Here is a 20,361-nt window from a genome sequence, read left to right on the forward strand (position 1 = left end):
TGCATGTCCCCCCATCCCCCATTCCGCTCCCCTCTCCCACATGCAAGCTCTTTGGGACAGAGATTCTGATTTGTTCTACACCTGTTGCCTCCGGCCCAGCATGGTGACCACCCAGGGCATGTTACCAACAGGGAAAAGTCTCTGCAACCCAAACACTGCCTGCAGACTGGGCTGCTAGAGCACAAGGGTGCAAAACCAAGCAGCCTACTTTCCTTTCTGAATTTCTCCCAGTTCGGACAGAAAGAATAAAGTGGCAGAATGGAAGCTAGAGTTTTAATTTCCATCCTCCACCCATCTGAAGTGTTCATTAGTAGCAGAGAGGAAGGATTATCCAGTGGTCAGGCACTGGCGTGGATCCTGAGACCCCCAAGTTTGAGTCCTTGCTCTGCCACAGATTTCCTGTGTGATTTTGAGCAAGTCACTTATTCTGTGCATCAGCTGCCCACCTGCGAAACGGATATCAACACAGCCCTGACTCACAGCGGGGTTGGGCAGGTAAATACATGGAAGATTGTGAGGTACTCAGACACTGCAGTGAAGCACCCAAGATAGATGGATAGTAATGACAAGGCAGGAATTTTTTCCTTTTATCACAGCAGAATGCGGATATTTGGCAAGAATTGTACCCCACGTCACACAACTCTCCTCGCCCAGAAGAACAGCTGTAGGATCAGTCCATTCAGCCGCATTAGGAGGTGTGACACCGGTTCTTTTCATATCTTCTCTATACAGAGAGCAGTAACTGCTGAGGTAGGTGTACCATGATTTTGTAAGTGCCTCCATGCTGTAGCCCTGCAAGTCTCTCCCTGGTTCTTCCATTAAAAAAAACTACTTGAAAAAGGGTGATTTTTTTTTTTTTAACCCAACCACCTGTCATTCCTATCTCGCCTATAACATGATCCAATCACCGGAAGTTAAAGCTGGACAAATTCAGGCTGGAAATAAGGTATACATTTTTTAATGGTGAGGGTAGTTAACCATCAGAACAACTTACCAAGGGTCGTGGTGGATTCTCCATCACCGTCCATTGTTAAATCCAGATGGGATGTTTTTCTAAAAGCTCTGCTCTAGGAATTATATTGGGGACGGTCTCTGGCCAGTGTTGTACAGGAGGGGAGACTAGATGATCACAATGGTCCCTTCCGGCCTGAGAATCTCTCTGCCTGAGATTTGACAGAGATATTGGCGCAGGCAGAAGTACCTGATTGCACAGCAGTCACCTAGATCCGCTTCTTCACTTCAACCAACACAGCAGGGAAGAGAACAACAAAGGCTGGCAGGCGAATGGCTTCCTGAGCAAAACCACCACACGTGGTCCCAGTCCATTTCTCCCCCTTGCCAGGCATTCCCCAGGGATGTCCTGATGTTGAGTTCAGGGTATCACATCTGCTTATGTGGCAGCTGGACTGCATTAGATCTAACCACAGAACCAGTTAGGAAGAACCGGGATTGGGAGCAGGTAGGTGAAGAGCTGTCCGCCAAATACAAATGTCTTTGAATAGCAGCAGAAGGAAGACTGAAAGCAATCAGCCAGGCAAATTAGCAACAGCACACTTGGAAAAAAGGACACTTGGATCTGCACTATGGAATGGGGAATCTTAGCTCTAGGGAGATCCAAGCCTGGCTGCTCAGAAAACGCTACAGTAGTGTTCATCTCCCAGACACTAGCAGAGACACTGACAATGGTGATTCACCTTGCACCCTACCAGGGCACTTCAATACACAGAGGGACGTTTCACAGTGCCCAGCAGCGCTGCATGCTAATTATGCTTTGCAGTCCAATACGTGGCTTTCACTGGCAGAAATTAAGTAAATTTGCAATAGGGCTGTCGATTAATCGCAGTTAACTCAAAAAAATTAATCGTGCTGTTAAAACAGCTGACTACTAATTGAAATCTATTAAATATTTTTGGATTTTTTTCTACACATTTTCAAATATATCGATTTCAGTTACAACACAGTATACAAAGTGTACAGTGCTCACTTTTTATTATTTTGATTACAAATATTTGCACTGTAAAAATCATAAAAGAAATAGAATGTTTCAATTCACCTCATACAAGTACTGTAGTGCAATCTCTATCGTGAAAGTGCAATTTACAAATGTAGAATTTTTTTTTGGTTAAGTAACTGCACTCAGAAACAAAACAAGTAAAACTTTAGAGCCTACAAGTCCACTCAGTCCTACTTCTTGTTCAGCCAATCACTAAAACAAAACAAGTTTGTTTACATTTATGGGAGACAATGCTCCCGACTTCTTATTTACAATGTCACCTGAAAGTGAGGACAGGTGTTCGCATGGCACTTTTGTAACTGGTATTGCAAAATATTTACATGCCAGATATGCTAAACATTCATATGACCCTTCATGCTTCGACCACCATTCCAGAGGACATGCTTCCATGCTGATGACGCTCATTAAAAGAATAATGCGTTAATTAAATTTATGACTGAACTCTTTGGGGGGAGAATTGCATGTCTCCTGCTCTGTTTTACCTGCATTCTGCCATATATTTCATGTTATAGCAGTCTCAGATGATGACCCAGCACATGTTGTTCATTTTAAGAACACTTTCACTGCAGATTTGACAAAACACATAGAAGGTACCAATGTGAGATTTCTAAAGATAGCTACAGCACTTGACCCAAGGTTTAAGAATCTGAAGTGCCTTCCAAAATCTGAGGGATGAGGTATAGAGCTTGCTTTCAGAAGTCTTAAAAGAGCAACATGCCGATGTGGAAACTACAGAACCTGAACCACCAAAAAAGAAAATTAACCATCTGTTGGTGGCATCTGAGCCAGATGATGAAAATGAACATGCGTTGGTCTGCACTGCTTTGGATCGTTATCGAGTAGAACCCCTCATTAGCATGGACACATGTCCTTTGGAATGGTGGTTGAAGCATGAAGGGACATATGAGTCTTTAGCGCATCTGGTAAGTAAATATCTTGCGACGCTGGCTACAACAGTGGCATGTGAACGCCTGTTCCCACTTTCAGGGGACATTGTAAGGTGGAAGGCAGCAGTTGCTTAGTAGATCACAACTACCCCTGGGGGAATTCTGCACCACTGCGCAATTTTGCAAAAATTAATGTTTTTGTGCAGAATTTCCTTTCCCCCACAGAAATGGGATGCAGTGCTGCTGGCCGCCACTATGGGGACATTGCCAGGGGAAGGGGGAGAAAGCTAGAGGGTTCCTGGCAGTTGCAGTTCCCCATACGACCCAAGAGAAGGAGAGGGTGGCGCGCAGGAAACTCTGTGCAAGCCTGGTACAGAGCATCTGTCTGTTTCTCCCTATGGATCCCCGGGCTCTGAGGGGGTAGAGGGTGGGTGTCTGGGCTGAGGGTGGCATGGCTGGGGTCTGTGGGGGGAGTGGAGAGGGGATGCAGGTATCTGGGCAAGGGGTCCCCCGAGCTGGGTAGGGTTGCCAGGCATCCGGTTTTCAACCGGAACGCCTGGCTGAAAAGGGACCCTGGCAGCTCCGGTCAGCACCACTGACTGGGCTGCTAAGAGTCCAGTCGGCAGTGCAGCAGGGCTAAGGCAGGCTCCCTGGCTCCGCGTGGCTCCCGGAAGCGGCAGGCATGACTGGCTCCTAGGTGCAGGGGTGGCCACAGGAACTCTATGTGCTGCCCCTACCCCGAGCGTTAGCACCGCAGCCAATGGGAGCTGCTGGAGCAGTGTCTGCAGGCACAGGCGGCGCGCCGAGCCCCAGGCCCCTCCGCCTAGGAGCCGGACATGCCAGCAGCTTCCAGGAGCCACATGGAGCGAGGGTAGGCAGGGAGCCTGCCTTCGCCCTGCATTAAGCGCTGCCCAGCTGGAGCCCGCACCCCAAACACCCTCCTGCACCCCAACCCTCTGCCTCAGATCAGAACCCCCTCCTGCATCCTAACTCCCACCCAGAGCCTACATCCCTCACCCCTGCCCCAGCCCTGAGCCCCGTTCTGCATCCAAACTCCCTCCCAAAGCCCACACCCCAACCCAAGCCCCCTCGCAGACCCAAATTCCCTCCTGGAGCCCACACCCCCTCCTGCACCCCAACCCCCAGCCTAGAACCTACTCCTGCATCCTGAACCCCTGATTTCTGGCCCCACCCAGGAGCCCGCACCCACTCCTGAACCCCAACTCCCTGCCCCAGCCCAGTGAAAGTGAGTGAAAATGGGGGAGAACGAGCAAGGGGTAGAGTGAGTGGGAGCAGGGCCTCGGAAAAAGGGCCAGGGGTGGGGCAAGGGTATTCAGTTTTGTGCAATTAGAAAGTTGGCAACCCTACAGCTGGAGGCAGGGCAGGTATATGGGCAAGGGTGGCCTCCATGGCTGGGCTCTAGGGGAAAGGGGGTGTGAGTGTCTGGCCCCCCCAGCTGGGCTCTGTGGAGGAAGGGGGCAGAGAAGCAGAAACTGGGTTGTCACCCAGAAACCGGGTTTCTTTAACACACTACTCCTGGGGGAATTTTTTTGTGTGTTTATATTGTTATAGACACACTTGCTGACTGGTAGTTTATTTAAAAATACCTAAGTAATTGAAACTGGCGTGATTATGTCGTGTTATTTTGACAAATAAAATTTGCAGAATTTTAAAATATTGTGTGCAGAATTTTTAATTTTTTTGCCACCGAATTCCCCCAGGAGTAATCACAACACAACAGTTTAGGACAGGAAGTGAAGAATACCACATTTAACTGCAAGTGCAGGGAGAAATTTTAATTAGCTAACATAGAACACCCTATAAAACAAATAAACTGCTTCCCCCATATAAGGGCCCTCATGTTCCAACTGGAAGATGTTTCAAAAGCCCTTCACCCTTGGCCGTAAAGAAAGGTTTCAAGGGGCCACAGCCAACCTCCCCATTCATAACTGCCACCCCGAAAGCTGAAAACCCAGCCTCTAATACACACCTCTCCCATTTCATGGCAGAATCTCTCAGAGGGCCCACACAGGGGCTTGTGCTGGTTTAACCTATGGTGTGATTTTAAATGGGTTTAGTTAAATTGGCACAAGATGCTGTGTGGAAGCCAAGATCTGTATGTGGCTTTAAGATTACACTTGATAAGTTTATGGAGGAGATGGTACGATGGGATAACATGGTTTTGGTAATTAAATATTCATGGTAAATAGGCCCAATGGCCTGTGATGGGATATTAGATGGGGTGGGATCCAAGTTACCCAGGAAAGAATTTTCTGTAGTATCTGGCTGATGAATCTTGCCCATATGCTCAGGGCCATATGCTCAGGGTTTAGATGATCGCCATATTTGGGGTTGGGAACGAATTTTCCTCCAGGGCAGATTGGAAGAGGCCCTGGAGGTTTTTCGCCTTCCTCTGTAGCATGGGGCACGGGTCACTTGCTGGAGGATTCTCTGCTCCTTGAAGTCTTCAAACTACGATTTGAGGACTTCAATAGCGCAGATATAGGTGCGAGGTTTTTTGCAGGAGTGGTGGGTGAAATTCTGTGGCCTGCATTGTGCAGGAGGTCAGACTAGATGATCATAATGGTCCCTTCTGACCTTAATATCTATGAATCTATTAATCTGTTTAAACCACGCTTATGTTGATTTAGCTTAAATCAGTTAAGACTTGTCTACACAGTAAGTGGAAGCAAAATGACTGCATCAGCTATAATTCATGCCTGTGAAATCCATGAGTTGGAACACTGGTTTTGTTTTTTGAGTGCCCTATTTCAATATAAATTTTAAATCAATTCCTTACTAGCTAAACTGAATCAAAGGCATTCAAACCCTGAAATCAGTGTCCCCATCCAGACTTAAACCAAACTGAGGAGCAGGAATTACAAGAACTCTGGGTGACTGCAAGCCCTTAGGTCTATTTTAAGCCAAACCAAGCCACTCTTAAAAGCAAATAAACGGCCACACAGGGATCTGTATCAGTTTAACTAGGCTGGCACAAGTTTGGGTGTAGACAAGGCCTCAGAGTTAAAACCAGCTCTGACCTTTTAATCCCCTCACCGCAACACGCTTTAAAATAAATGACACCTGACTCTCCCACACAAGAGGAGGGTTTCTGGAGGGGATAGAAAAAACACATTGGAAGGAAGCACAGACTTACGCATGTAGTTTGTTTTCTCTGAACACAGTTCGCACTTGGGAATTCACAAGAACCCCACAAGTGCTAAACGGCAGCTTGACAATACTCTTGTTCTGTAATGGGATTTATACAACCCCTTGTGTAAAAGGCCACTCGACAGCAACACTGAGGTTCCCAGAATAGGTTTGTTTGGCCAAGCAGAGGCTAGCTGATCTTAGGTGAACTATTTTTGGTGGTCCCCTGGCACACGGGCCAATCTGGTCACTTTGCAGCTTTCACTGTAGGTGGGACTATAAATAGTATTTAGCAGTCTTCTAGCACCTTTCACCCAAGAATCTCAAAGCACTTTACAAACATATGGTTTGTTTAACAACACTCAGGTCAGGGAGGTACAGATACACAAGCAGTCATCTCTGGGATGGGAGAGCACCCGCTATAGGGCAGGAAATGAAGGACACTATATCTAACGGAAACTGTGCAATGAACTAAGTCGGAAAAATGTTATTACCCCCATTACTTTTCAACTGGTTCCAACACTCCCCATTCTTCCAAAAAATGGTTACAAGCAAAATAGGGCTTTGGTTTTATATCCATTTGAAAGGTGTCTCCAGCAGCCCAGCACCATCAAAACAACATGCTGGGACACTAGTGCAAACTGACTCAGAAGGAAGATCATCATCACTTCCTGCAACCCCTTGGTATTCCCCAGAGGTCTCCCATCCAGACGCTGACTCAGCCTGGCCCGGCTTAGCTTCAGGGACCGGACAAGAGCCTCAATAAGATGTGATGCAGGACATGCTCCTTTCATGCAACTGGATTAAAATATGAATTCAAACTAAACCATCTGCTAATAGCAACAGTTGGGCCAGAACGCAACAAGCCAGGGAGGCAAAACCCTGGCCAAACGAGAGCTAGGCCCGAGCCCCATTGTTTAGCTCGGGAGCTGAACTTTCCAAACGTTCGGCGTTGAAAATTCGGGCCAATCCCGATGGACAAAACGCAGGGAACACAGCACTCTGCCATGGGCTCAACGGTTAGACAGGGGCACCCCCCTCAGCCAATCTGGGCTCACCCCAGATTTAGTCAAAGAACTTATTTCACAGAAAGATGCTCATTGCTCCCCGCCCCTACCCCAAGACGGCCCTTAATAAGCAAGCCTCAACTGGGGCCGCTCTTGCAGTGCTTCCTGGTCGGATACCTGCACCATGATTTCAGAGATTTTAAGGTCAGAAGGAACCATCGTGATCATCTAGTTTGACCTGTACAAGACAGGGAGAATCCCTGTGTTCACTCCTGCTTCAGGTCAATAGCTGTGCTTCAACGAGAGCATTTATTCCCCCTCGCTGGGGTTTGCAGGTCGCTTCCTCTTCCCCTGTAATTCAGCGTCAGAGAGCAGAGCTCACAAGCTGAGCCGGTTAGTCCTACTCCTGGGTTTTATTTTCTTGGCTGTTCAAATCTGTGTTGCATCAGAGGAACACGCTGCCTCCAGCCCAGCCAACTGGGCCAGTTAGCAAGGGGCGGGGGGGAGGAGGAGGAGGAGGAGGAGGAGGAGGAAATGGCCCCAGCGAGGTTTACACAAGGCTGTCAAGCTGCCACGCTGACGCTAGGCAGGAATCACTGGCTCCCAGGACAGAATCCAGCCAGCCCCCACTAGCTCCTAAGAATAGAGGCCTGGGGCTTCCATGCAGCTGGGATGGAGGGGTGGGGAGTGGAGCTGGCACTGCAGGGGGACCCCTCACCCACCACACAGGCAGTCTTTGAGGGGCAGAGGCTACCAGATACTGGCTTTGAAGAGGTGCTGCTGTGGGTACTGTGCTGGCCACAGGCACTGGATGGACAGCGCTGCTGTACCAGCCTCACTCCAGCACAAGCATCAGCCCCGATACGGACCAGCCTCCTGCTGGTCCGAGAGGGGAACTTGGTGTCCATGGCCGTGCTTGGCCTCTCTGCTCAGATTGCTAAGGGTGTCAGGGGTGTTCGGGCTGCAGCCGCCAGTCTGTTAGGAAATGGACCGAGACCCACCCACCCATTACACGCAGGGCCACCCACAGCGGGAAGGCGTTTTGTAACTCCCAGGAACAACAGACCTGCGGTGGATCTGAACCGGTGACTTCAAGGTGAAAGGTTGCCAAGAGCCCACCAGATCTCCACTTCTCCCCAGAGTGAGGGGGGAAGGACAGGCCAGGAGCAAGGTGCACACGGGCCAACCTGATCACCCACACTCCAGGGATGACTGGAGCATGTTAATAGAAGAGCCAATTAAGAGCAAACAGAACTTGTAAGCTGGGGTAAGAAGAGTCGCCATCAGGACACACGAGCTGAACAGCCTGGTTTTGGACCACCAGCACCCGCCACTGGGGCATCCACTTTGTCCACCCACCACGACTAGGAAGCGCCGCAGAAGTACAAGTCTAACCGCCCCAGGGAAATGCACCACACTGAGGTGACTTTCATTGGCACCAGCTGAACACTTACTGCGTGCCTGGCTACAGTGAATTTGGGCTCTGTGAGGTGCAGATCGTAGAGGCGGAGTTATATGACCGAAGCATTCCCATCCTGGTGCTGTGGGGAGGAACACCCTCCTAGGGCCGTATCCCCCGGGAGTAGGTCTGACAACAGGGCGTATCTACACGGCCTCTCCCAGGTCTGGAACTTTGACCAAGCCTTATTTCCAAGCCAGGTTTGCCACCTACCCAAACAGACCTGTCAGAAAACCCCATCGACTGTGACACCAAAGGAATTGGGGAGATTAAACGTTTGCAAAAACAAGGATGAAGAACTCCCCGTGAGCTGCATTTCTGACCCATCACGGCGCGCTCGGGGGGGAAAGTTCAAATTAGTCACGGAGAAAGATTCCTGGCTCCATGTGCGCGCTGGGGTGGGGTCATCTGTTTAGGCTGCCGGCAGACGTAATCAGCCTGTCTCGGGCTGAGGCAGGAGTTTTTCACTTTAAGTTGATCTTGGCAATTGAAGGAAAAGAGAGAGAAAAAAAAAACAGGAAAGAAGCACAGGGAAGGCTCAGTCTCTGCCTCTCAGGTCTGAGCATGCACAGGGGGGTCCTACAGGCAGGCGGACTCCTTATCACAGAAGCTAAAGGTAACTCACCAGGTTGCAGAATAGACCCAATGTACAGAGCAGGATCATCAAGGCCCAGGGGCCTTTAAGACAGACAATAAAATGATAGTGGAACCTAGCACTCTTCACTCGCGTCTCCGGCACTTCCTCATGGATTGGTGAGAACGCCATTTTAGCTGGAGAAATGGAGGCAGACAGAGCCAAAGCAGTTACCCACAGTCACCTGGTTAGGCCATGGCAGAGCCAGGAATGGCATCAGGTTGTCAGGGTCCAAGCCACCATCCACACTGTACTCTTTGGGCAGTTTTTGGTTCCAGGTGCCCCAAGCCACTACAAGAGAGGCAGATCTGAAACCGCCCCACCTCCCGGGCAGTTTGGGCACAGGCTCTAGTGAAAGCCACACGGAATTCTGTGATTATGACCCCAAAACAAGGCAGATCTGAGCCCACATTTTCAGCTCTTGGATGCACACGAGCCCAACAGAACCTGGGTGCGATGCTGGCCGGTCAGGATTGGGGCAGCCCTCACTCCAAGGGACAATGGAGCAGAGACAGGCTGTACTTCACTCCCAGGCCTTCTGCGCACAGAGGGTTCTCTGCAAACTCTTCGCAAGAACACACCAATTGTTACTTAATGTTCTTCATGTCACGCATCCTCCTATCAGAAAGGAGGGCCCTGAATCAGCCACTCGGACATCTCCGCTGGCTTAGAGCCCATCTCTCTTGAAGGTCCTGCAGAATCCAGTAAGAGAGCATGACGCATGTCCCGGGTAGGGGGCAAATTCTCCACCTCCTGCCTCTGGGATTCTAGCTGGCATTGGACATTGTGCACCAGAGGTTCCAGCCCCAGCCCAAGCCATTTCAGCGCCTTGTGTCTCAATAGCCCCCGCCATCAAATGCAGGTTAACTATACTGACCCCCTTTACCTGGTGCTTGGCCCTTCCCATCCTTGGCTTGCCACACATTATTGCTGCACATTCTGTGCTGCCTGCCTACACACACCCCTATGTGCACATGCACCAAATGCTACTGTAAGTCACCCTCCCAAGGGGCCTGTAGATGGGGGAACACGACGGTGCGGGAAACCACCCGGGGATCCTTTGAAGCCACGGGTCACCTCCTAGAGGTGGGCTCCTCAGGGCTGGTTTCAGTACACAGGCTCCCCATTCAGACCGACTCATGCACTCCACCCCTCCCGCACAGCACGTGTACTGCAGGGCAGGACGGGACCAGGGCTTCCATCCTGCTGCTTAGACACCAGTGGGCAAATCTTCCCACAGAGTGAGAGGGGTGAACCCAGGCATCAGCAGGGTCTTTTAGGGATGAGAGAAGGCTCTCCAGGCTGGCCTCAGCTCCGGGATGTTCATTATTGGGAGCTACCATGCCGCCTGCCACCTCCCCTCACTGGGGGCCGGGGAGAGATTGGACAGGTTCCTCCTCCCCATACAGCACCCACCCCAAGCTTCCCCAGCTCTTTCGGGCCCTGCCAGTCTGAATGGGTCAAGGTCCCTCGGGAGCGAGCAGGGTCCTGTAGGCTAATCCCTCCACCCCAGCAGTTTCAGCACCAGACACCTGCTCTCTGTTTGATGTGCTCCTGCCTGTCCTTGAGCCAGGGAGCCTCAGAGTCACTCAGTGACATGGCTTGAGCCAACAGGGCAGCAGGTACCCAGCCCTCTTGGGAGCATGGACTGGAACAGACGTGCTCTGGGCTGCCCTCTGGATGCCAGCTCAACGGGCTGCAAGAGGAGCCAAGTCACATACCAATAGCTTCTTACCCCACCCCGCGCCCTGCACCTTTCTGTGGGAGCCAGGCTATTAGATTCTACCCTGCAACCGCTCGCAGCACAAGCTCCAGGTCCCAACGGCCGGGCTCTCCCCCTCCCAGGGGATGGAAGCCTTGACTCCATCTCTAGCCTGGGAGTAGCCAAGAAACCTCACAGAAGATGGAACCCAGGGCGACCCTTGGGGGGACAGGGATTTGGAATTATTTCCCTCTGGAAATGCAGACAGCAGGATCAGGAGAGTTTGGGGCAGAGAAAGGCCTGTATTTCCACATTCAGGACTCATCCCGGAGAAGGTTCTAGGCAAACCCACCCCTACAACTTACTCCTTTTGCCTGGCAGCAGCTGCCTTTGTTGGGGCTAACTGGACACCCACCAAATGCCAGGGCAGAGAGGGATGGTGGGAAGTGCAGAGCCAAGTCTGAAGGGTGCCATCAGATTCCCCAGCATGCAGCCGCTCTGCCTAGGAAGCGCTAATATGGAGCATCACTAGCAACCTGAGCAGGAAGAGATCCTTATACATCACCCAACACAGGCCTTGGAAACGTCGCTGGGAGAGCCACTGGCTGCTGCCGATAATGGACACACTGAATAAAAGCTGAAGCCATAAGCCACCCCACACAGAGTCCTAATGCTTTGGGGGTCTAATAGGATCCAGTCAGACTTAGTTTCCACCCCAAATATGCATTGTCCTGACATCCAGCAGCATTTTGGGTGCTTAGTGCTATCAATGCCATGAACTTGGCCTGCCTGGCATCAGTGCAGCCTCCCTCAAGGCCAGGAACAGCCCAAAGCAAAGTTATGTGCTGACCCCCTCCTAGCATCAATAAGCTCGTATCTTCCCCCACTTGAAGTAACTCGGGCGGCTGCTCGCCTCTTGCCCACACCCCAGCTTTGCTTTCCTGCGGAGACCAGGATTCACAAGCAGCCTACACTGCAAGTTTGGTGAATCTCAACTTAGCAGCAAATGCGGCCCCACAGCACAAAAAGCCATCACCACAGGAGAGACCAAGAGTAGACCAACCAGGTAGCTCTGACCAGGCGTGTGGGGCTCCTAGGACAGGAACGGCAGGTAGCTCCGCGGGTGCAGGTCAGGATTGAGAGCCAGCGGCAGAGGTGACATGACATGAAGTTCTCATAGCACCTTTCTGCTGTGGGTATCGGTGGCACTGACCCACTGCTACCGTGACCCCTGAACAAAAGGGCTTCCTCTCCAAAACTGGTTTCTTTCTGTGCAGTCACCCAGGGAGACAGGAGCGGTTCATAGCTCCCAGGAGCAAGAAGGGGCTAGATTAAATCTGTCCTCGGCCCAAAGCTGCCCTGACACAGCCCAACACTCCACCCCTGGGCACCTGCCCCGATTCCCACCTGTACTCACCTTCGTGAGCCTTTCGGAGTGCCACGGTTGAGAATTAACCACTCCCCCTCCATCCCTTCCAGCAGCAATGAGAGCTGAAACAGCCCCTCGATGCTTCCATCTAAAGGCCTGTTTTACCTGGTTGACAACAGCAACAGAGGAGAGGGCACCAGTGGCCTTTAACAGCCCCTTCTACTCACCTCCCTCAGCCTGTCAGTCCAGAGGAAATGGGCAGAAAAGGTTTGTTAGATCGTCTAGTCCACATCAAGTCCGGGCTTTGCCCTATAGCGCACTGCAGGGCTCTGGCCACTCTTGTTCCAAATGTCCCAAGAGATGGAGCGTCCACAAACTCCCCTGAGCATCCAACAGATTTCACCAGGGCCCTGCTGAGAGAGGAGGATCACCTCTCTGGAGGTCAGACAACAGCTATGGTGCAATGACAGACATGCACATGTCCAAGGAAGGCAGCTAACCAGTTCATGAATGCAAGGAGGCGGATTTTCCAAAAGCAGGGGTTTGTACAAAGAAACCATTCAGCTACTTTGCACACACTCATCTGGCAACTGTACATGCAAATGGACGGTTGTGCATCTAAGCAGTCTCACAGGACAGACAAAACACACGGACCTTTCTGTTGCAGCTAAGCGGGTGAAACACTGCAGGATTCAGGGGAAGCGTGCAGGGCTGCAGCCCACACTACGTTTGGTCATGGGGTGAGAAGAGAATTTCACTCTCCAGAGAACTCAAGCGGGACAAGAAGGTAGGACATACTTCAGGCAGAAGAACAACTGAAGAATGAATCCTGACCTTGTCCCTGGACCCAACAGCAGGGGAAATGCAGACTGCAACCAACAAAGCATTTTATTCCTAACTTTGACTCTGCCAGTCATCTGTATTTCTGCAACAGGCCTTCCCCACGCTCCACGGAGCAATGCCCACGGAGCCCTCCATCCTTCTTTGCTAGGCAACTAGCTTATAATCGTGCATGATTTTGTTTGGCATGTTGACGTGGAGCATGCATTTCTGGGACTTTTTGCTTTGTGTCTGTGGGGCAAGGATGGTAGAAGGAAAGTCTTTAAAAAAGTTAAAAGGAAAGAAATTACGTCTTTTTCCCTAAACGCCTCTCCCCCTGCCCCCAATCAAGCAGAGCTAGCTCCATTGTACCACTCCCTCTAGCCCCCAAAAGAGAATCCTACAGACAGACCTCAGTTCCTTCCCACTGCAGCAGCTGATGGAGGCGGGTTTGACATTTTCAGAGACTCTTCCCCTGTTTGGTCCTAATAATTAGTCAATTACAGCTGGATTTTTGCAGCATGATGCAGCTAGTCAGGGAGTCAGGAATGTGAGCAAGTGAGCAGGAGCTGTTTTCCAGGGCTACAGCTTTTCAGGAAAGATTAGATCTTCCCAAGAAGAAAAAAAAAAGGGAAAACAGAGAGGAAACTAGATAATGGTGCACCTATCAGTCAGCCTCACTGCTCCTCTGGGATCCAGCACGTGGAAACGCAGGGTAAAGGAAGAAGGACACAACGCGCTACCTAGCATCCAGTGAGCAAGAAGGCTGCCTTGATCCAGTGCCAGATGGTTAGATCAGTGCAGTATAAACAGCATAGAAGGCTCTCCTTTCTGTTTTCATTACTTTTGTGAACAGTCTCATTTTGCCACTAGTCTGTATCCTCAAGTCCTGGCCATGGTTTCCCATGCAGAGGATTCCCAACAAACAGCCACTGGTGGCCAGAAGAAAACTACCCAGAGCTGAGCAGCGAAAACAGCTTCTTGCACATTGACTGTTAGAGACAAAAAACTCTGGTCTCAGAGGAAGACTGGCCAAGCCAGTCTGGAGCAACAAGACTAGGGTCTCATCCGACTTACAGCCCATGCTGTTATGCATTACAGCAATGCCCAGTGCATGCAGATCTCCAAATTGGGTTTATTCACCCATCCTCCCTGAGAACAAGCACACAGGGCCACTTTCTACCAAACCAGATTACAAGTGTTTTTTCCGTTGAGTGGGGCTCGGCACGTAAATCTCCTAGGAGATCCCTGACAAGTTCCTTAAGCTGCGCTTTCACTAAAGCAAAATTGAGCCCTTTATGGTGTGAAAAAGTCTTCAAATAGTCAGTCATGCTCAGCCATGGCCTGATTCTGTACTCCTGCTGAAACTACTGGAAAAACTCCCAGTGACTTCAATGGAAGCAAAGTTAAGCCAAATCCCACCCTAAATTTCCCTTGTATCTCCCCACTCACTGTACGCCCAAAGTCACCAGCACCACCTCAAGGTCTCAGCTTCTCCATTTTCCTGCCCCAACACTGGCTACCCTTATAAACTTGCCAGACCACAACCCCATTTACTGATGTTATTTTTTATTATTAAAGCCAAGAGATAAAGGTACCCCCCACTTTGAACATTCTTCTTTGCAAGCGCGAGGGAGGTAAGAAAGTTACCAACAGTCTAAGGAGTCACAGGGTTAACAGATAGAAACAACCTGGGCAAAAGCACAATGAAAGACTGCGCGTGAACAAGATTTGCACCCCTTCCCAACATTCCAAAAATCATCTGAGCGGAGGCAGTTCGTGGAGAGTAAATGGGCAGAGGGGCACACAGATGGCAAACCCACATGTCTACTATCATCCAAAACATTAAGATGAAGGCAATAATGCCCAGAGGAACACAGAGATTCAAATAAAACCAAGTCAGTTTCTAGTTAATTTCATTTTCAGGAGCAGGTTTCCTTCTTCCTAGAGACCAAAGGATATGCACTTAAGATACAGCCCAGTCCTAGACTGCAACAGATCTCTTCGTGCAACTAAGGGCAATGTGAATAAAGCTTCGCAGGATGGGACCAGTAAACGGATCATTTCTTGTGCCATGTTGCAAAATCTGGATTTCTACTAGAGCAGAGGAATGTTTTCTCCTTGCAAAGAGTTGTTAGAATTAATTTTAATTATCATGGGAACATTTATCTTTCCTGGCCTAGAGTTTTAAAAAGCTTGTCTACAAAACCTGATCTGAAGGGTAAATCTGTCCTGACACCGTCCCATTAATATTTTAAGTGATAAGGATGGTTTTAACTTCATGTGGCAGAAAGAATGGCAGTTCTGAAAAGCTGATGTCCTCTATATAAACACAGAACACCAGCAATATCCTGTCCTGAAAAGACCTTTGCACCCAGAGCAAGGGACTTCCCAACCCATTCAACCCTTGGCCTCTCTGCTGCCTAGAATGGGGCACCTACTGCCAACTGCAAAGGAAGTTGGCACAATGGACTATTTAAGTAGCTTTGTGGGCCAGCCCCCTGTGAACTTCTTCCGGTCCTAAAATACCGCAGATGCTCTCTTCTGGATGGACAGCAGTTGCCATGTGACATCTCTGTCAGGGGCAACTACTCACTTGTATCTTTAAATCAAACGGGTCAGATTCTGCTCTCAGTTACACTGATGGAAATATGGAGTAACACCACTGGCCCCGACGGCATCACTCCCGAGTCACACCACCGCAGCAGAGAAGACACCAGCACCGTTAGCAGCACATGAGGAGAAGAAGCGGAACTCGGCTTTCCTCCATTCTGAGGCACGCCATTAACGGGCAATGACACAGAAGGAACCATCAATGTCTAGACAGGCTACAGCCCAAACAGTGACCTCAGTAAATCCACCCGCCTCTTGCTTCCCCCCCAACTACACCACATGTGCCAGGGAAAGCGGGAGAACAGCTTGTATCTAAGCCCTTTGACATGACCTGGCGTGGGAGCTTTGACACTTTACAGACTCAAACTACCAGGTTTTATTCGAGGGGGGAGCAGCCAATGAAGTCAGCCTGGCGGCTCACAGGCTTAAAAGTTAGGCACCTGCTTAAGTGCTTTGCTGGACTAGTGTCTAAAAGAGCCCTTGAGATAGGAAAGCCACCTCATCCACAACGACTGCAAACTAACAAGGAGTCCATTGCATACGTCGATACAGATCTAGGAGAGACTGTGCGGAGATCCTGTGCATTCAATGAGCACGACAAGAAGTGAAGCCACCGTCAATTGTAACAGCTCACTCTCATCTAACACAGAGTCACACAGAAAAACAACTCGTGAACCTGAGAGTAGAACTCCAAGGATTAACGGTTTAGCATTTGCGCCAGGCTTTGAACCTGGAAGTGTTAAGTACGATTATGAGTAAAGGACTCTGAGTGTGTTAGTTTGGATGTTTGTTTGATTTAACTATGATACTGAGAAGTATCAACTCCTGATCCAACTGAGCAGGATATGGGCCACACTGTGCCAAGTGCTAGCCAAATACATAGGAGGAGACAGGCCCCGTCCCAAAGAGCTTACAATCTCAGATGACACATGACATGCAGAGGATGGAGGAGATGGATACAGTCGAGCGCATACAGTTTTATATAAAATCGGAAACGTGAGCATTTCAGTGCCAAGTATCCTCATCTTCCCCTCAAGCCAAGCAGCAAAAGGTCAGATTGGATGACTCAAAAGGACTTTTCTAGCCTGGCTATCTATAGGCCCATTGGTATGATGGCAACAGCTTTGTCCCTGTACAATATGGGGAAAGCATGGGTTCCATTCTGCAGTGTAAATGGGACCTGCCAAGGCAGCAGTACCATAAGCATGATTAAGTCTCATTCCAACCACTGTTTAGGATTCTGGGACACCCCAAACAACCATCCAACAGGACTGCAAAAAAACCTAACCACAGAGGCCAGATGAAAAAGCTATTCATGTTTACATCTTGATGTTACCCATACACACGCCTTTAGCTGTTTTTTCAAGAGCAAAGCCTCCTGGTCAGATGAGTTTCTCTTTAACATTAAGAACTAGCCAACATATGGCCAGAATGCATGGACAGGGAACTTCCTTACAGCAACCTTCCTTCACTACACCAAGCTGTCTGTGCTAATGTATCCACTGAATGAGATTCTTCAGTTTGGGGGAGTGGAGGTGGGGACATGTAAGATCACAGAAACTGAGGCCATCATTAAGTAAAATACTTTAAAGAAGGGTGTATCTCGTACACACACACCTTCCCTTATCTTTAAAGTGGAATTATTTCTCCCTTGCTGAGAATGAGATCTCATAGCTATACTTAGTATAAACTAATTTACTCCACAGGGTGACCAGACAGCAAATGCGAAAAATCGGGATGGGGTGGCAGGGTAATAGGAGCCTATATAAGAAAAAGACCCAAAAATAGAGACTGTCCCTATAAAATCAGGACATCTGGTCACCCTACTCCACAAGGGGGGGGGCAATCATCCCCTCCCAAACCCCCTGAAAGTATTTGGGCAATCCATACTGTACCCACTTTTCCAGAAGGACCCCCGAATCCCACATCCCACTCCACACACAAAAGTCAGGACACCCACAATAAAGTCAAATCCAGGGTGCAGGCAGGGCCCCTGGACAACCTTCCAATGGACATTGAAATTCACCCAAGGCGGGGGAGGGAGTGGAGGAGACTGAATAGCAACAAAGCAAAAGAGGGCTTGTGTGAGGCGGGTTAAAGTCAAGCTCTCCACGTAGATAGTGGCCGGGCTGGACAACACACATACAGTTTTCTCGAAAGTAACAAAGCCATCAGGCATTTCTGAGTCACAAATCCCCATGAATCACATTGCTAAGCTGTGGAAACAGAGAAGAGCGGGGGGGGGGGCAAACTTTAGGATATTTCCCTTTGCTCAAGCACTGTCTGTCAATTACACCCCCCCCACACTATAGACACACACTCGTTTTCCTAGTTACGTTTTTTCCATATTAGCCTTCAGATTTCATTATCTCGGCCAGCAATATGTCTGATCTCATTTCCATAATAGGATTGCAAGCCTAGATGTCAGAACTAGTGCAGTGGGAGGGGAAAATGGGAGAATGCTGCTAGATTATCACCGCTCCTATTCCTCCCCACCCCCCAGCCCCGCGAAAACACACACACGCCCCCCATTCAGGGCGGATCAACGGCGCTGGGTGCATACTTTTAAGACGCGTTTTCTACTAACTCCAAGCGATCGTGCGGGAATATGCAGATGAAAGGCATGCAAGGAAAGACACCTCCTAGAAAACTGAAATGTAAAACTTCCAGAGCAGACAGGCGTGCAGCACGGACCCCGCCCATCAGTTTACAAAGGTTTTACTGAAGGAAAGCAGCTCTCCCAGGCGCCTGGAGTGACTTTGATTTGGTAGAACTTGCCTTTGAAACCTCTGTGTATTACATTTTAAGATTCCTTCCTTTCAGGGAACCCCTCCAGCTATGCAAAGAGAAAGCCATGCCCTACTTTACAAGAAAGGCTTTAAAATCCAAATGATTTTCCCCTGCGATCTTCAATTTTTCCTTTTAAAACTTCAAATCCTTCTCTCCCAACACACACACACCTCCCATCCCAAGTTCTCGCCTTTCAGTATTTCCCACTCGGGTCTAAATAAAACGAGAGCGGTTTAAAGCAATCACAAAACAAATAATCGCGTGTGTGTAACGGGACCTAATGTAGCCATGAAAGTGGGGGAATATTTTTAAAAATCCCATTTCCTCTCATTTAAAGCGGCACCGATGAAGTCCACGTGAAAGCCGGACTGGCCCACTTAAGATACATTGTTGACCCAAGTGCAGTTATGAAAACAGTTCACTTGAAAACCCAAGGCGAATTTAGAGGGGGGAGGGGGTGGAATAAAACCGGAAGGAGACTCACCTGGTTTAAATCTTCATCATTGAGCAAATGGGATTCCCGAGGTTTAAAGCAATTTTGACATTTGCTTTTATTAAAAATGTTGGCTTGAAATTTCCTGCAGGGGTTCTCTTTAGCAGACATGGTTTTGTGGCCCTGCAACCCCAAGCAGTTGTCCCCACTTTGGTTTAGTGGCGAAACAAAACTAGATCCCAGGCTTCTGGTCTCCGACGGGCGGGTGGGCGGCGGGGAGGGGCGGTAATTGACAATCCCTCCAAGGCGAGTTGTGCGGCGATATTCTCAACCCGCTTCCAGGATCACGAGCCCCCGGAGCGAAGGGTCAGCGTCGCCTGGACCTCAGCTGGTCACATCCCAATGTCCAGAGGCAGGGAGCGGGGGAGGGACGGTGTGGAAGGCGTACACACAAGCCGGGCTGGGGCGCAAAGCAACTGCCCCCCCCCCTCAAAAAATAATAATAATAAAAACCAAGCCCGAGAGTTCTTCACCAGCTCGCCGCTTCTCCCCATGCAAGGGGAGCAAATCCAGCAGTCGGGGCAAGATTGACTCGCTGGAGGTGGAAATCCCAGATGATCACTGATTCCCCTCCAAAGAGCGGCGGGGGGGGGGGGGTCAAAAGCAAGAAAAACAGCTCAGTTCCCTTCCCCCCACACACGCATAAGTGAAGGCACAATTGCAGGCAGGCTCAGGGGGAGCTGGCTGCCCGCACGGGTTGGCTCCTTAGAGGGAGGGGGCGATTTTCCATGCATAATCATCCAGATTTAAAAACCGCCTCGGTGTGTGGGAATCCGGGAAAGCGAAGCAGCAGCAAAAAATAATCAATGCAACTTCCTCTCTCTTCCCCCCCCCTCCCCCCGACAGCAGCACAAGTGGGGAGAGGGACTGCCCAGGAGATCCTCAAATAAGGCACAAATCCCATCTGCTGCCAAGGGGTCTTCTTGCAACGCCGCCGCCGCCTCCTCCCGGCCTCAGTCCGCCCATGGATGCATGCTCCGAAGGAAACGCCTCTTTCTCCCCCCTCTAATGATGATTATTGTTTATTGCATTCGCTGGGGGCCAGGCAGCCGGGCCCCCCCTGCACGCACCCACCCACCCACCGCCGCTCCCTGCGCCCAGTGCAAGAGGCAAATGGTTGCACGCGCACACACACACACACAAAAACCCACCCACCCCAAACCCCCTCGCGCTCCCAGGGTCCGGGCTGGGAAGAGGGGAAAGGGGAGGGGGCTGCTCCAGGATCGGATGGACATTGCTCCCTAGCCAATAGCAGGCTCTCTTAGCTGCTAACAAAAGAAACCTCTGGCCAATCAGAGGCAGGGAAAAAGAGGGTGGGCACTTGTGGGGCGAGCGGAAGGGGGTGGGGAGCAGGGCGTCTAGGCTTGGTGGACGCGTGCAGCCAACGGGGAGCCCTGACAGCTGGCGCTGCGGGACTCTGCTGG

The 20,361-nt window shown here is 50.1% G+C and overlaps 1 protein-coding gene across 7 annotated transcripts in view; it reads right to left on the reverse strand.

Moving 5' to 3' along the window:
* The window catches only part of MPRIP (myosin phosphatase Rho interacting protein), a 172,267-nt gene extending 152,261 nt beyond the window's left edge, over positions 1-20,006 (reverse strand). For all 7 annotated transcript variants that reach the window (XM_073361865.1, XM_073361861.1, XM_073361864.1 and 4 more), the window contains exon 1: positions 18,929-20,006. In XM_073361865.1, coding sequence (XP_073217966.1) covers positions 18,929-19,048 — 120 coding nt within the window. In that variant the 5' untranslated portion in view covers positions 19,049-20,006. The remainder of the gene's footprint in view (positions 1-18,928) is intronic.
* Between the last annotated feature and the right edge of the window lie 355 nt (positions 20,007-20,361).

The sequence above is a fragment of the Lepidochelys kempii genome, chromosome 10 (assembly GCF_965140285.1).
Source record: "Lepidochelys kempii isolate rLepKem1 chromosome 10, rLepKem1.hap1, whole genome shotgun sequence".
In the NCBI taxonomy this organism is placed as follows: Eukaryota; Metazoa; Chordata; order Testudines; family Cheloniidae; genus Lepidochelys; species Lepidochelys kempii.